General features: G+C 43.8%; 1 protein-coding gene across 10 annotated transcripts in view; it reads right to left on the reverse strand.

The window, feature by feature from the left end:
- The window catches only part of cacna1ia (calcium voltage-gated channel subunit alpha1 Ia), a 218,964-nt gene that overhangs the window by 11,927 nt on the left and 189,710 nt on the right, over nt 1-17,327 (reverse strand). For 8 of the 10 annotated variants that reach the window (XM_037791662.1, XM_037791664.1, XM_037791663.1 and 5 more), the window contains 4 exons: nt 11,916-11,994; nt 10,887-11,008; nt 7,298-7,750; nt 3,168-3,317 (listed from right to left, as the gene is read on the reverse strand). In XM_037791662.1, coding sequence (XP_037647590.1) covers nt 3,168-3,317; nt 7,298-7,750; nt 10,887-11,008; nt 11,916-11,994 — 804 coding nt within the window. The remainder of the gene's footprint in view (nt 1-3,167; nt 3,318-7,297; nt 7,751-10,886; nt 11,009-11,915; nt 11,995-17,327) is intronic. The other 2 variants (XM_037791666.1, XM_037791665.1) reach the window with 1 other exon arrangement.

Raw genomic sequence — 17,327 nt, forward strand, 5'->3', positions numbered from 1 at the left:
AATAATTTTACACAAAAACGGTCCGCCAGAGTCCAACATCAGAGCTGCGGCCATAGCAACGTTCTGCTACAAAGAAATAACAGACCGCAGAACGTCGTGATTGACCAATCAGAATCGAGTATCGCGTCTGAGCGGAGAAATAAGTTGCAGAATTATACTGTTTCTTGCAGACCGTTTGCACGGAAAGGCGAATGAATGACACGATAATGCACGCCTTTGTTGCTTTTGGCGTATCATTTGTACACCATCCTTGGCGTCAGGGTCCACCCCTCCGCTCCGTGTCGGGGTTTCCTCTCACAGCAACGACCGGCTCGCTGTACATTATCTCTTACGTATTACCATGCACCATGCATCCTTCAGTATCATCATGGGATATATTTTTGCCTGACCACAGGACCCGCTGAAGACGTTGTTTAGCCCTCGGCCTGTTTTCAGAACTTTACTTTCAAAGTAGCTTCCACGTCTCTCTGATGCCACCTTTCAAGATGGCGCCCTTCCAAAAGCAGTGGAAGAGAAATGATGTTGATGCTTGAGCGAAGTGCCTGTTTATGCTAGTAACTGAATAAATGGCAGAGGCCTTCACTGCTCCACTGAACTGTTCCCTGCAGACTCAACTGTAGTCCTTATTAGGCAGCTACTTGATGAATATTTCCACTGTCACACACACACACACACACACACAAACACACACTGCACCCAGGTGTCCCGTTGTGCCTTCCTGTCCCCTGAAAACACAACGCTATTGTACATAACTCACAGTAGTGAAAGACTCATCTGTCTGGAAATGGCACACACCCACGCAAACTCTCTCACACACACACACACACACAATATGCAAGTGTGATGGTTAAAGAAGATGGGGAATTGAAGGAGAGCAGTACAGGATCAGATACAGTAAATCAGAAAGAGGGGTAGCCCAGAGGAGCAGCGGAGGGGCTGATGGGAAGAGGAAGCATGTAAAAGAGGGAGCAGAGATTGATGGTTTGACAGCATCTGCAGACAGGCAGAAAGCAGGACTGACAGGTGAGGAGGTGTAGAGCCCAGTTATTGCTTCTTCTGAGCTGACCCGCTGCACTTTGTCATTGTGATGGACAACACTGGCACAGGACAGTGTGATGCAGGATCTCCTGCGTACAAAATACCCCCAAAATACAAGCACAAGTAAAAGGGGGAGTGTTGGTGGCGTGCGTGCGTGGGTGCATGCATATCAGTAATGGTTGCATGTGCGTATATATGCATGCAACGGGCCTCATTAATTCACACTTCTGCACATATGGAAATCATCTGGCGTTTAATTAAGGGCTGAAATTCGCTGTCATACTGTAACATCATAGCACGCACAGTAGTTGTCACGCTTTATAAAGCACCAACTCTCCCCATTCACACTGCTCTGTGTGATGAATGAAGCCCTGTGTGTGTGTGTCCGTGGAAGCACGTGCAAATGCATGTTCATGTGTGTGTGTCTGCGGCAGATCTGCATGCACGTACAGTAGTCATCATGGTTGTGTGTATGTGTGTGTGCATGAATGTGTGTGTCTTGTGTGTGTGAGTGTGTGTATTCAAGGTTTTACTATTCACTGGTTTTGCAAAGTAATAGTTTGGTATGGCAAGTTCTTGTAACAGTTTGATGCGAGCAGCACTGTTTAATGAAACCCCTACGTGCGTGCATGTGTGTGTCTATACTATATCTGTATATTTTTGGATGCATATGTTTGCTAAGGAAGGTAGGTGTCTTTCCATGTTATGTTTCTACCTTCTCAACTATTTGGTGCTTGCATCCAGTATGAATTTATTTCCATGTTTACAGAGCCTCTCAGAGCAACCAATCAGGCCTAACGAAGCCAAACTTCTTCTCAGAATGAATGATCCCTATTTGGTCAGACTTTCATGCAAAGCAGTAAAAGCATTTTTATAAATCAAATTTGTAAATGTAACTTTTTTTTGTAATTGCTCCATGATACAAATCTGTGTCCACAAAAATCTGAAAGATTTACATCTATTTGATAACAAGAAACTGATTTGGGGTCCCTCACGTCTGAGGCTACATTAATGCATTTCAGAGCTTCAAAGCTGACCTGGTTCTTCCCCACCACTAAACATGATAATGAAACAAGACTTCTAAGACTGAATAATGTAGCCGCTGGTAAGATGTCCTGACTGAACACTGCATTTACTAAAACACTAAGGATACTCTGCAATCAGTTTAGATTTCGGTCTGGCTTCTGTGTGGTCGACTGAACGATCTGCTCTCTCTCTTTCTCACTGAACGCAGCTGTCAAAGCCAAAGAGACGTAGCAACAGCGAGCGAGGACTGCAGATTCACCTGTGACTCTTCAAAGGGAAGTGGAAGGCCATTAAATGGGCGTTGTCGGTCGCTATAAGCACCATAGATGTGGGTCAGTAGGGGCCTACGGTGTTGTGAAAGCAACACGTTCTAACACGTAAAACTGAATGAAATGTTACATTTTGAACACAAACAAAAAGGCTTCTTTAGGTTTAGGCAACAAAACTACAACTTCTTTAGGTTAAGGCGACAAAAATACAAGTTCTTTAGGTTTAGGCAACAAAAGTACAACTTCTTTAGGTTTAGGCAACAAAACTTCTTAAGTTTAGGGAAAAACATTGTGTTTTGGCTTAAAATAACTACATTTAAAAAATGAAAGGGAAAGGCTTGTAACCACAGAGACAACTATATGTAGTTGGTTTCACACAGGATGTGAACCCCAGTCTGCTGGATGTCAACCCGTCCCATCCGACCTCCAGCAGTAGGCCCCTACTGACCCACATCTATGGTGCTTATAGCGACTGATAACGCCTATTTAATGGCCTGATAACAGTCTAATCGGCTGTGAATTGTCACTAGATCTGTTGCTAGGCAGCATTGCTAAAGGGTCATAAAAGTCTAGCAACATGGTTTCTAAAATGGCAACACTGGTGGTTTCTTTATAAATAGGTTTCATATTCTGAAGTGGGAGTATTTTTTAATACTAGTGGAATATTCTGTGTGACTAATAGGAGTGATTCTGACATGTTTGATAAATATGGGCCTCCAGGTTGATCCAGTGAAGCTCAGTGGGTAGAGAGTGTGAGTGTGTGTGTGTATGAGTGTGTGTGTGTGCGTGTGTGTGTGTGTGTGTGTGTGTATATGTGTGTATTCATGGTGGTACCTCTTGTGGGTGGCTCTTGCAATCTCTGCAGATTGGTGTAGGAGAGGAATAGTGGTGGAAGACAGAACCAGAGAGGTTGTCGATCATCAGCATCTCCCCCTCCAACGTGTCCTTGATCAGAAGAGACACGCTGTCCAGCCATTGGCTCTCCTGGAACACATACACACGCACGCAGACATACACACACACACACGGACACACACACACGGGACGCAGGCCGGCAGACCAGTATTGCACGCAGGTGCAGACATGTGCACATGCGGACATGCGAGGACAAAGAACACGCAGGGAAATGCATACACCATCGTAAGGGTTATAAGTTAGTGAGCACACGCAGGTATGCTTTTACACTTTAATGTACTCACACACAGTCACACGTGTACATATTCACCCACACACACACACACATGTAGATTTCTAAAATTCCTCCACAAAAGTTAAAAAGATCTCAAACACGTTCTCAGTGTCGGAGATCATGCACAGATAAACCAGAACGAATCCCCGTCTCATGCTGCGTTGGCCTTTAGGGCTAAACACTGTTCGCTTTTGGAAAAAAGCTCCCGGATAATACGACTCCACACCCTCATTAGCCAAGTAACACATCATTTTACTATCAAAGCCTTGAGCAACTGAGAGCGCTGCTGATGATATATCACCTCAATTAGGCTGTTCAATACCTTGTTGAAACAATTTAAGATTTAAGCATCTGCTTTGTGCTCTGGGTATTATTAGGTTTAAAGCAATTTAGACTGAATCAGTCGGGGCTTTTTTTTCTGCGACTTAAATGATCCTTCCTTGCTTGAATCTCGTCTGCCAGATTGGTTTTTCCCAGAAACCAATCTGGCAAGAAAAAAAGGCAACTACTGACAGAAAAGAAAGGGAAACTACTTTAAAAAAAAAAAAGATTCCTGTGTTTCTTGGCAGGGCACCGCATTTCACAATGAATTAGACGCATTGTGCCTGCATGGAGCGCATTCATAACAAGCCAGAATAACTGTATTACATCAGCAGATGCATCCCAAAAGATAACTGTGAAACAAGGTCACTCCTCTTCAATCCCCACACAAGCCTATTTTTCAACAACACATTTTTCTACGACGCAGCTTATCGGGACTATACTTAGATACCTTATGCAAACACACAGTTCTGACTCAAAGCTGTTATATCGCAATCACTCGCGGCTCATGTTTTGAAAAATGAGGGGGCTACGAATTCAAGAGGTTACTGTACTCTCCCAGCGTTATAAATATAGCTAAATCACGCTGGTTTATGAAACCGTGTTGCAGTGAAACATTCTGGCATGAAGACAACCCCGGCAGTCAGGCTGACTCTGCCATATCCAGCTCTTTTAATACATGTATGTATAAAAAACAACACTCACACAGACAGTCCCAAGATTCTGTGTAGGTGGAGAGCTTGATAGAAAAGATAATGTTTGATTGACTGCGCTGGCCTACTGTATGTGCTGGCCTCCATTAATAACTGTATTAGTGGACAACAATAGGGCCCGTCTTCAGGGAATGGAAGTTGAGAGAGAGGAGGAGAGAGCTGAAATTAATTACTGCGTCTATCTGACTGTCACCGGCTCAGCTATTATCTCTCCTCTCTTATTCCCTTACTCTTTCTGTGTGTGTGTGTCGACGTCCTACGGTGTCGCCTCTAGTCCCCGTGCAATATATTACCAGCGTTTCACCATAGAAGGAGTCAAAAATGACTTTTTCAGTGCGGCACGTTACAGAATATACTAGTTGTAGCTGCGATCTTTCTCGAGCTCTTGAAGCCTCCATGTATCACAGAGACTCGTCTGATATATCAGCGCTCTTTGAGCATCAATTTTACGAGGCGACTAAAAAGCAATTTGATTTCATAAAACCAATATGTCTGCTTCTAAATATAGTGTCCCGAGGGGAAAATATTAGTTTTTCAGCTACTAATGTTATGACAATATGTGGAGATTCATAAAAAATGTAAAGCAAGTTTGAGCCTTTTTTAGTTGCACACACACACACACACAAACACACACACACACTCCAACCCCAGGACCTGTGGTCTGAATAAATTGCATCGGTCTGCCAGATCCCTTATTGCATCACTTGAGAGACAGAGAGAGAGGGAGATAGAGCGATAGAGAGAGAGAGAGAGAGAGAGGGGGAGGATGCTGCCAGTGTGTTCTCTCTGCTCCGCATTAAGTTCCTTTGTCATGCTGAGCTAAAAATGACTCCGAGCAGCCAACTTTAGCCCTACTGAAGGTGAGTCTCTCCACGGCAGCAGATGAGTCATCTTTACGTGTGTTTCTGCGCGGGTATATCTCAGACTATCATTAGCGATTTCATAATAGAAACGACGGACTCTCATTCACAGACGTGAAATGATCGTTTCAAGTATGTAACCTGTGCACTAGCGTCTGCTAACTCACACAGTCTCAATGCGAGCACTAAATGATAAAAGCGTAATTGAGAAAGCGATTAGCCGACTACAGTGAAACACAAAACTTTGATAGAGTAGAATGGAAGTATACAGCCTATACTTGACTTTCATCTGCCTAATATCACTTAAGTAGTTTGGTTTAATTTCTGAAAATGCCTTTAATTCCAGCCCGATGTTTTCACATTCATATTAATTGATATAATTGCACAACGTTGCAGCTTTTAGTGCGTCTCCTTTTATCTGCCTTTTCCTTTTTATTCCCTCTCTTTGTGTAAATGTGTAACCTTCCATGCCCTCCCTTCCTTCTCACAAAAATGTGTAAAAATGAACAAACAAATTACACAAAGAGAGAGATTGGTAAAATGACTGAGTGTAATCACGCAACGGTGCCGTCACTCAGTTTCACAATAAGAAACGGAGCCATGACTCTCTTCTCTGTCAGCGCCATTCAAACGCTATGCAGAAATTACTGCCATATTGTTTACCTCTTTTGTATTCTTCCAGTTTTGTGAATCAGATGTGTAATTTTCTCTGCATGAACTAATAACGCATTGATACTGCGCAAAGAAGAAGCAAACTGACAGGCAGCCAGAGAAACAGAACAGAATAATCAAAAGTAGGGATGTCTCCGTTACGGTTTTCTGCCCCAGATACTGATCTAAATTGTTTATTAACCATCATCTGCTGATACTGCGTCTGATCAAAATACAGATTTATCTAAATAATACAGCTGCAAAGTGCACACTGGGCCGACATTAAGGTCACATTTTCTATAATTTTCTACTTTATAGTCCATATTCTTCTATAGTGTTTTGGTTTTGTGTAATGTTCCGTTAATGGTTTGTTTTTTTTAAGATTGTTTTTTGGAGCTTTTTGCATTTAATTGACAGAGATTGTTTTGAAAGGGGGATGACATGCTGCAAAGGGCCACGGGTCAGATTCAAACCCTGGGCACGCTCGGTAAGGACTGTGCCTTGGTACATGGGGCGCCCATTCTACCAGGGGAGCTACCGGGACTTTTCAAGGAACTAAAAGTTCCGGTACTTTCAGAAAGTACTACCCCCCGACCAGGGCCTTTTTGGGAGGTAAAAAGACCCCGGAACTTAATTTAGACCCTGATCCCTGCGGTCAAAATGCAATGAGTTGCTCGAAAGGTTCCTAGTTCTGGGGGCAAGTTCCTGCGGTGGAAATGGGGCTAGAGGGGACAATGCAGGAAGGCTGTGATAGTATTAAGGCAACTTCTCTTTATCCCAATTGCAAACAAAATAAAGGCATCCTGCATGTGGAAAATGAAGCTAAAACAGTCGCACGGCTTTAACGTATTTGATAAATGTTTTAGCCCAAAGCACCTTCAATACCTTGCTGGCACCGACTGTCACTTTAGCAGAAACTGCCGGCCACTGTTAATGTCACTTGCTTACAATGCACTACACTATGCAATGGTCCCACTGTTTTAAAGGACCACAGTGAAGCGTTACAGCTGAGCTACAGCTGGCTAACATCTGGCATATACTCCAAATCAATGAGGATCTGATTTTTGTATGGCTGAAACTGATCCTTCATAAAAGAGCCTTGATAGTCCTGATCCAGCAGATCAGCTCCAGACATCCCTACTTGCAGACACACACTCCCACCCACCCACTCACATGCACACTGTCAGGAAACAAACAGAAGAATCCTCGCTCTCTTTCACACACACTCACTTGTGCTGGTGAGTACAGGGTCCGGCTGGAGTCACGGAAGCTGTACGCTCCCGAGTGCGCACTGCCCGCTGAATGTCGCATCTTCCTGACTCTGTCTCCCCTCCCCTCTCCACTCGCACATCCTCTGTCCTTCCCCCCCGCCGTGCCTCCGGGTCCGGCGGCGATCAGTCCTTTCTCTACCCTCCCACCCCCACAGCTGGGGGCGCCCATGCAACAGAGGGTGCCCTGGGCCAGCTCCAGCTCAATTTCTGCATCCATCTCCGCCTCCTCTTGGGCCTCCTTGTTGGAGTCGTCCAGGTGCTTCATCAGCACGGCCACCACCACATTGATGAGCACGAACTGGGCGGTGAGCACGAAGGAGACAAAGTACATGGGCGAGATGAACTGAAGGCTAGGGTTGCAGGCGTACTCCACGTTAGTGCCGTGATCCGGTGGGCACTCCCGCAATGTGTCCTGGTGTCACAGAGGATGAGGATGAGGATGAGGAGAAAGGTGAGGGCAGGGTTGGTTAGGAGCAGAGGAAGAAGGGGACGGTCCAAAACACAAAACAGATAAGTCATCCGGAATGCACCTTTTTTAGGATAAAGCTTTGTGAAAATACAGGAAGTGGACAAAATTACAGGATCACCTTACGAAAGTAAATACAGCAGCACTGTTTACATTTAACACTGCAACAACATAGTTTTACTTTTGTACGGCACTTTTTAGGCGGATGTTTTACTGGCGTCCTGTAGTCGTTCTCAGTCCAAAATGGCGGAAGCGTAGCTTTGCTGCTGGGTGCTGATGTTGCAATGGAACGAACAATTGACCTTCACTTCTTGGCAATATACGTTCTTTGTAGCTAATGGTGCAAATAAACCCCCAAGGAAGAACGCCGGTCGTTGATGACAATTTTTCTGTTGTGGCCAAACGGCGGTACTACAACTTCCGTGTCCATCACGTGATGCCATTGGACACAAAAATACTTTTCCCCATAGACTTACATTGGGAAAGAGACGTCTGTAACTCAGCTACCGTGCTTGCTCCATGGGCCCAGTGGATACGGAAGATTGCCGGATGATCCGGGTACTTTTCCACTCGGAGGTAGAGCCATTTTGGCTTCATGCACCAGTGAGCAGCTTTCATAGGAATGAACGGGGCCCCTCCTCCAATGCCGTATGAGAGCAGTGCAGAGCGGCGGCCGTGAGCATGCCAGTGGGGTACGCTCACATGCACGAACATGCACTAAAAAGTCACGCACAGCTGACCCGGCGATGTAAACAAAGCACTGAGGGAGAGCGACTTCAATCTCTGCTCAGGTAGACATTACTCCTCTATACCTTTACATTATAAACAGTTGTTTGCTGCTATATTAATGCTCTGGATATTGAATTTAGCACCTTTAAGAAACAATACAAAAGAATCATTATTTCCACTACTGACGGCAGCAGAAATGTAGAGAAGACAAGTCAAGATCTAAATGTCATCTTATGCTGTGAGCTCAGCCGCAACACTGCCGCCGCCGAATCAAAATTGGTGTTCCCATTAAAAATATGAAGTACATTTTTAGGTAATGGAAATGCTTCTAGCTCTTGTTAACAAGGCTCTTTGTATTCATGACAACTTGTATAATCATCATACACTTAATTGTTTTGCCTCCATGCAAAACAACAGGAGGCTTTTTTTTCTTCCCTCCCTCTATTATTCTAGTGGTTTTCCACTCTGGTTAACACGGCGCTCAGCGGAGCTCAGTCAGAGCAGAACCAAAGTGACAAGTGTTTTCAGGAGGAAGTACACATCTCTCACCCGGGCTGTGACCACACATAACAATGTTGGCCCCTCTGAGCTGAAGCTGGTGTTTTCTATCTAATTTGGCGTGGCGTTTACACACTGCATGCGCTCCTTCACATCATTTCTGCACACATTTTTTTTCTTCCAAATCATGCTGCTCTACCTCCCTCTTTTTAAACTTTTGCTGTAATTTACCCTCTAGAGGAAAGCAATCATAATAACCGGTCAGTTCTTTTAACCCCCCTCCCATCCTCCCTCTTATTACAGTTCCTTTTCTCCCCGCTGCTTTCTTACCCATCTTCCTCTCCCTCATTATTTCCTCTCTTCCCCATCATCACTGCACTAATTACCACTCACCTGCCTGCCTCTCGCTAAACCAAAGTAGCTCTACCTGTCTCGCAGCCCAGGTAGTTAATTGGACAGCCGAAATGACAGAGATTTACTCGGAGAGGTTAGGGTAGCATATGTGGCCCGCTGGTTTGCTTCATGGCCCGCAACCATCCTCCACACTACCTGTGTGTGCTTAATGGCCCACGCCCGACGACGCACTCATAATAATCAGGCATAATCTCGATTCCCCTTGCAGCCCTAGGAGGAGCGGTGATAGCTGCTGCTGCTGGTGGAGGTAGATGTGTGTTCAGGGGAAATTGGTGTTTTGTGTGTGTGTGCAATGAGGCACAGTCCCTGCCCATCAGTAAGGAGATCTGTGCTCCCGGTGCTGAGCAAGCACATTTCCTTTTCATCAGTGAGTATCACTGGAGTGGAAGATAGGATGGATGGGAGACATAGAGCAGGAGTGCCTTCATTGCAGGCTTTTATTCTGAAATATTTGCATGACGGTGTTGTAGAATATGCAGTGACTTGCACGGCTCCATGAATGAATAAAGTACCATGTTTTTTTTTTTTTTTTTTTTTTTTTTAAAGTTATTTTTAAGCATTTTATTGATAGGACAGTGGATAGAGTGTTGGAAAGGGGGAGAGAGAGAAATGACATGTGGAAAGGACCACAGGCCGGATTCGAACCCGGGTCCACCGCTGCTAGGACTGAGCCTTGGCATTTACATGGGCGCTCGCTCTACCGACTGAGCTAACCAGCCGCCCAAAGTACCATGTTTTAATTATGGATTATTACTATTATTTACAAATTACCACACGCTTCTTCACCGTTTTCTGTCTAAAATAAATATAAATGACATTTATAATGAAATGAAATGGCCATTATGAAAGACTCTGTGTAAGAAAGAAAGGGCTAACAGCAGCCGCAGAAACGCTGCCAGTGTGGACGTCACACGCGTGAGACACGCAGTAGTTCAGCGAGGCAGCCGCCACGCGCTGCTGACTTTCCCTGTAGACTGTAATTTCTTTGCTGCGGTGGTGTTCGTATGTTTGTTTTGTTTGGTATTCTATCTCAGGTGTCATATCTCTTAGAACTTTTATTTGTAACGAGTTATTTCTAAGGTTTCTATTCTTGTATTTGTATTTTATATGGTATTTCAATGTGTTTGTATGTGCTTAATGTGGACCCCAGGAAGATTAGCTGGTTGCTATGGCACCAACTAATGGAGATCCTTCCCTAAAATCAAATCAAATGTTCCGTAACGTGGTGATGTCACCGAGTAACACATTTGCATAATACCTGCCTATCAGCTATTGGCACACAGACAGAGGGTAAAAAGCCGGTATGAGAAAAATAAAGCGTTTTTTGAACGTTAAAGCATGTAAACATGTTCTTGGAGAAACCCGAAATACAAGTATGCACCTGAAAATGAGCACAATAGGTCCTCTTTAAAACACTAATACTAAGTAAGTAACTTTGTACCTTCATGATGCCATTCCAGTTGTCGCCCGTGGAGACTTGAAACAAGGTAAGGAAGGCCATGCCAAAGTTCTCAAAGGTAGCGTGACGACTCATTCCCTCACATGGGTAGTCTTCGTTGCAGACTGAGGATGAGAGTGAGATGGGTGGATGGATGGATGGAGGGAGAAGAAGTTCACAGATAAGAAAGGGGGTGAGAGGATGAAGAGAAAGGGAGAATGGAAGAGGAAGGGGACAACAAAAGAAAACATGAATTGAATTTGAACTCTCAACACTTTAACATGTCATTGCTCCCAAAAGCTGCAGAGGCATGCACCGTGTCTGTCGCTAAGCTGCCCGGATGACTGTCCAAACATGCCAACTCAGTGTAGACACAGTCTGTTATCGAATCAGCGGGCAATGTGACCAAACACACTATTTGTCTTTGAGCTTATATCCCAAGATAATCTCTGGAATGGCCTCAAGAAAAAGCCACACTTGCATTCGCCACTAATCCTTTTCTCCTGCCAAGCTCCAATAGGAAAGCAGCGTTGCCACGGGCTGCAGCCGCAGCACACAAGAGAAAATGTGACAGTTCGGGAGATGTAACTTCAATGTGGATATTTTAGGACAGCACTTATGCATCAGAATACTGGAGAGTGGGTTGATTCCCTAATGGCTGTGTGACTGCAGGAGGGAGAGCTGATGAAAAGGAATAAGGGATGGGAGGAAATAAGGGGAGTTTCATAATAAAGTTAACACAAGTCCTCTTGCTTGTATCTACGTTTACTACAATAAGTGCACCAAAACTGGAAGCCACAGTTTTATTTACCCACTGGGACAGACACCTACAGTGATGATGTGTGGACAATGTGCTCTTCAACTCATACATAGAGTATACTCTATGTATGAGTTAAAAAACACCAAATGCTTTGTTATACTGTAAAATTTGTTTAACATTGCTTATATTTGAAGTGCACATGTAGAGCAAAAAAGAGGTTTTGTATGACATTATCCTTCGTAGCATCACGACTGGATGTCATGAGCACTCACCAAGTTCTCCAAATAGCTCTACTCCTAAGGCGGCGTAGATGAAAAACAGCAGCATGAAGAGCAGGCCCAGGTTACCCACCTGCAACACACACGCACACACAGTACATGCAGGAGAACATCTTACCATGCACATATTATAAACCATTTGGCAGTATTCTGTCATCTGCAACAACAAAGGACAACCTTAACGGCATTACGGCGAGGTTTTACGCTCTGGGTTAAGTTATATACTCAATATAATGTTGTGATTTAGTGAACAGCAGCAGACAACACATAGTCATCGCTATGGGACCGGAGATAAATCAGCTCTAGACTTGCTTGTCTTGCTTGCTTGCAACCACATTTTAAATTACTACTAAAGTGCACATTGTTAAATACTGCTATTAAACACAATAGCAGGAAATCATATACAGGGTGTAAAGGGTAGGACTCCAACTTGTTTCTAGCGTACTTTGCTTAGTTCTGCAGACCGTGGCACAACTTCCTCTGAGACTCTGATACCGCTGAACCCCTGATGCGGTTGTGAGTTTGGGGGTTTTGGGATTTGGCTCGGTTCCATCACAAAACAGCCTTCTGTTGCATCAACTTAATGGCGATGATGGTGTTGCATGGTAAACACTCAGGGCAGAATCTAATCCCATTACAGGGATACAAAACCCAGTCCCCTATTCACACCGTCTTCAACACTCCGCTAACAGCACAGCTCCACCGGGAACGAGGAAACGCACTGACAAATAGTTGCTGTAATTATACTCCATGTGTTCTAAATAGAGGTTCGGATCACTCCACCTGCTTTTCAGAGGGGAAAGAATCTGCTGTTTACTCTGTAGAGTTTGGTCTAAGAATAATGCATCAACATTATAACGATGACAAAGCTCATTCTTAAGAGGTTGCACATGAGCTGCAACGCAAACAACGTTTATTAAAATTAATGCTGTTGAGATACTTCCGGGTATCGAGGGTTTTTATGGCTCTGTTGGAAGCAGGCAGGGCTTGTATAATATATATAATATAATGATGTCTAGCTGTAGGAGGAAAAACCACAGTGAAAAGGAGAGTTGTGATTATAATGTCTGGTTTGGAGGGAAAGCTCTCAGGAAATAGGAGCCAAGTCAAATGATTGTGATTGAATTTAGGTCACATTAAACTAAGATTTCCGAGCAATGTCATTTCTAGTAAAACAGAATACCACTTCTCTTATAGTCTAGTCTTAAATATCTTTGTCTTCTGTCCTTTGGAAATCAGCCAAAACTATTATCTACATTTTAATGCTGCCAAAGGCTTCAACATAAATTGCCTGATATGATTCACCTCAGGCCGGTCGCACAAAAAGGCGTATAAATGACACGCTAATGCGCGAGGCAAAAGCGTGCAATAACAACATTTGTACGCCGCGTAGTCAGTACTGACTGCAATGTAAGCACATCCACGTAAATATGCCACGCTCAGAGCTAGTGACGCTGAACACTTTCAACCACGACTTTCCTCCTTCCCTCATGTTTCCTCCCCTCTTTTGTTCACTCCTTTCCTCTCCTACTCTCCTCTCCACTTGTCTCCGCTCCCCTCCTCTTCTTTCCTGTCATCTCATCTCCTCTTTTGTTCCTTCCACCCTCATCTTATTTCTTCCTCTCCTCCTTTCTCTTGCTTACTCCTCTCCATCCCTCTATTGTTCCCTAACCTCACCTAACCTCACCTCACCTCTCCTCTCGTCTCGTCTCTTCTCCTCTCCTCTCCTCTCCTCTCCTCTCCTCTCGTCTTCTCTCCTCCTCTCCTCTCCTCTCTCCTCTCCTCTAATTACGGACACAAAAAAAGTTTGTGATGCGTTTTCCGTACTTATGTAACGTTGTTTCTGTAGGTATTGTACTTAGTTTATGTACATATGTTAAGGCCAACCATGATTTTTCTCCTAAACCTTATGAAGTGGTTTTGTTGCCTAAACCTAAGTGAGTGTTTTTGCTGCCCCCTGCTGGTAGCACACCTTCATACACGTGTAATATTCACACATCGGTGAGGCAAAACATAAAAACAGACACTGACTCGCTATCCTTTGGCGTGATATCGGGTTGTTCACCTGGTTGATTGTGTATTTAATGAAAGAGCTGCAGGAGGTGATGAAAAAAGAACAAAACATCTACCTGTATATAACACGATAGAAATGTTTAGTTGCATCTACAATCTAAAGTTTACTTTTGATGTAGACAAATATGGCCCATTACATGCAGCCCAGTCCAACGAGTCCCTTTGGACTGGAAGTAATGGAGGTAATTGCCATACAACCTTTCATTTGGAGCGCTGTAATAATTCTAAATGTGACTGTTCTGGGGGTTTGCCTCAAGTACATCTCCAGGTTAGTGCTATCCTGCCTGGTGCACTTAACAATCTGTGCTTTGTAATGGCTCCAGTCTATGTGGGGTCCAGGATAGGGATGAATGGATGTTTATTAGGAGGCATTTAACGGTGTATTCTATGCAGATGTATATAATACCGATCTACCCTTGACTGAATGAAAATACACAAGCTTTACTTTTATTTTTGAGCTAGTTTTTGCACAAAGATTTTAATGATTTCATTTGAAATTGATCCATTTTTAAAGCTACATAGAAATGGTTTTAACAGGGGACAGCTCGGACACCTTCCCAGAGCAAACATGACGTTCCATGTGGTGTCCACATCTGCCTAAGGTCCATTCTGGAGGTTTCTCAGCCATTCCCACAGTAGAGATAAAACAACTGGCTCGACTTCATTACCAACATGATGTAGACTATTAGCGTTGGTGAATGGCGTGTCGTATCAGTCGGGGAGGAGATGATAATGGAGGACGCTGGTGGGTAAAATGACTTTGTCTCACTGCGTCTCAGACAAGCCATGAAAAGACATTTCTCCTAACACGTCAACGAGCTATTAGCGGGGGCAGCTAAGCTGAAATATTCATAACAGTTGTGCATTTTGCGATAAAAGCAACAAATCTGGCACAGATGTAGGTTTATATGTTACGAAAAGGTATAGATATCGGGGCGCCGTAAATTTGGCCCCTGATAGTGAATGAATGGTCGCCAAATAGGCGCTAAATATTCCCAAAAACGGATTTTATGACTCTTGATGATTTCCAAGGTGTGTTCAAGCTGATTAGATCAGATGTCAGAAGATCACAGACGTGTTTTTATTACCTCTTCATTATTTAAGGGTACTTTTTAAAAGCTTTCAATTGGAGAAAAACACGAAAAACAAATGAAAGGAGCATGGTCATTTCAGGGTCAAACGCCTTTTTAACAGGATAAAAGCTTTTTAAAAAGTACCCTTAGAAAATTAAAGCGGTAATAAAAACATGTCTGTGATCTTCTGGCATCTGATCTAATCAGCTTGAACTCACCTGGAGTCATAAAATCAGTTTTGTGCAACATTTTGGAGTATTTAGCGCCTATATTTAACGCCTTTCAGGGGCCAGATTTGAAGCGCCCCGATATCTATATCTTTTCATAACATATAAACCTACATCTGCACAGTTGTTATGCTTTAACTGCCGTCGCTACATTACAGTAAGCTCATTTAGTGGAAGTGTATGGATCCCTCATTACATCTCCATGTCCCGTCATGGCCTATTAACTATTTAAACTTCTCGCATTGACATCGTGTCATGAAGTATTATTCCAGCAGACATCCGTCCCCGTGTGACCTGCCGTCTTATCCCTAATATCAGTGTGTATTTGCCTGTTCCTTTGTTCGGCTGTATCCCGAAGCCTTTGATGAAATGTCAATACCGTCTTCAACATCTTATGTGATGTAATGAGGAAACGCTGGCAGCTCGCCATTTCATTTTCACACTGAAATATAGTCCGATATCACCTTCAGGTTAATCTCTCGCCAGGTGTAACGCTCTCACTCTCACCCTCTCCGTACCTTAATATGCACACACACCCGTAGAGAGAGAGAGAGAGACAGAGAGAGAGAGAGAGAGAGAGAGAGAGAGAGAGAGAGAGAGAGAGAGAGAGAGAGAGAGAGAGAGACCTCCTGGAACTGTTTAATTAGCCCCAGTTTTAATTACCTCCTCTGGTGCCCTTGGGATAGAGCAAAGGGCTCAGTGTTAATGAGAGGGGGATCAATAGAAAAGAAAGACACGGAATCTGTTCTCTCTCACCTCTGCGTGCCCTCCACCCCCCACACCACCTGTTTCCTTTTGTTTGCATCGTCTGACTCTTGATGGTCAACGGCTCATGCTCGGTGCGTGTGTGTGACTGTGTGCCTGCATGTCTGTACATTGGCTGTACACCAGTCGTTGCACCAAACCTGTCCGTCCGGACAACGGACGTTCTTTAAAGGAATAGTTCAACATTTTGGGTGCTTATTCGCTTTCACATCAGGGACCCGGGCCCAAATCCTAGTACACTTGTCCCCAAAATCCAGTTTGTTTGATTAGTGTGAACGCTGCGTACCGTACTCGGGCACGGATCGAGTCTTTACAAGTGTACTCGGGTACGTTTCGCTTCAGGTGTGAACGCCAACTGTACCGAAACACAGAGGTGGACTGCTATTTAATGCAAGTAACGTTAGCAGTCAGCGAGCAGTTTTGAAAGGGCAGGCTTTTTTCAACACCGCCGGTCTCCTCCAATCATCTGCATATACGCGCAGCATGCACCGATCTCATCCTCTGAACTGCACGGCCGTGGGTGATGAAGCAGGAAGGTCGGCGAGAGGCTCCTTGAAATATAAACAACAGTAGGCGATGGGGTTGGGTGATGTTTGCTATTTTATTTAGCTAGATTACTGGTCTACCACTGAAGAACGAGGGACGCTCAGCTGCTCAGCCGGCAGGGAGAGACGGCGGTGGAAAACAGTGGATACTTTCACATCAAACTCTTTGATTTTGGTCAGTTTTATTTAGTTTCTGTCAAGTTTGAATGTGTTTTACGATGCTCCGCTACTAGAACAGCTGATCTCAACATAAACAAATACACGTGGATTATGACGCAAGTGAAAAAAAACAATTTAAAATATATATATATGTTAAATTGCTTATTTAATTTTATTTATTTATTTATATTTATTTTATTTATTTATTAAGTTATTTATTAATTTATTTTTATTTATATATATATATAAATAAATATATTTTTTTGTAAAATAACTTTGTATACACAAACCAAATTAAACGAATACAAAAAATGTTTTCTATTTTATTTCTAACTCATGAGATTATGCTCAGCGACACTACGACCAGTCAGCAAGAATAGAGAGAGCAAAGATGCATTCTGGGAATGTTTCTAGAGAGCTGAACTTTCAGTGCACTGGACTGATTGGGACACGGGGACGGCCTAGAAACCACCGGACTCTGTGGACGCTTCACCACCAAGTGAACTACAGACTGGTTTAAGAAGCCCCCCCCCTCTGTTTCTAGCACACTGTGGTCTCCGAGGG

Source organism: Sebastes umbrosus, chromosome 14 (genome assembly GCF_015220745.1).
Source record: "Sebastes umbrosus isolate fSebUmb1 chromosome 14, fSebUmb1.pri, whole genome shotgun sequence".
NCBI lineage: Eukaryota > Metazoa > Chordata > Actinopteri > Perciformes > Sebastidae > Sebastes > Sebastes umbrosus.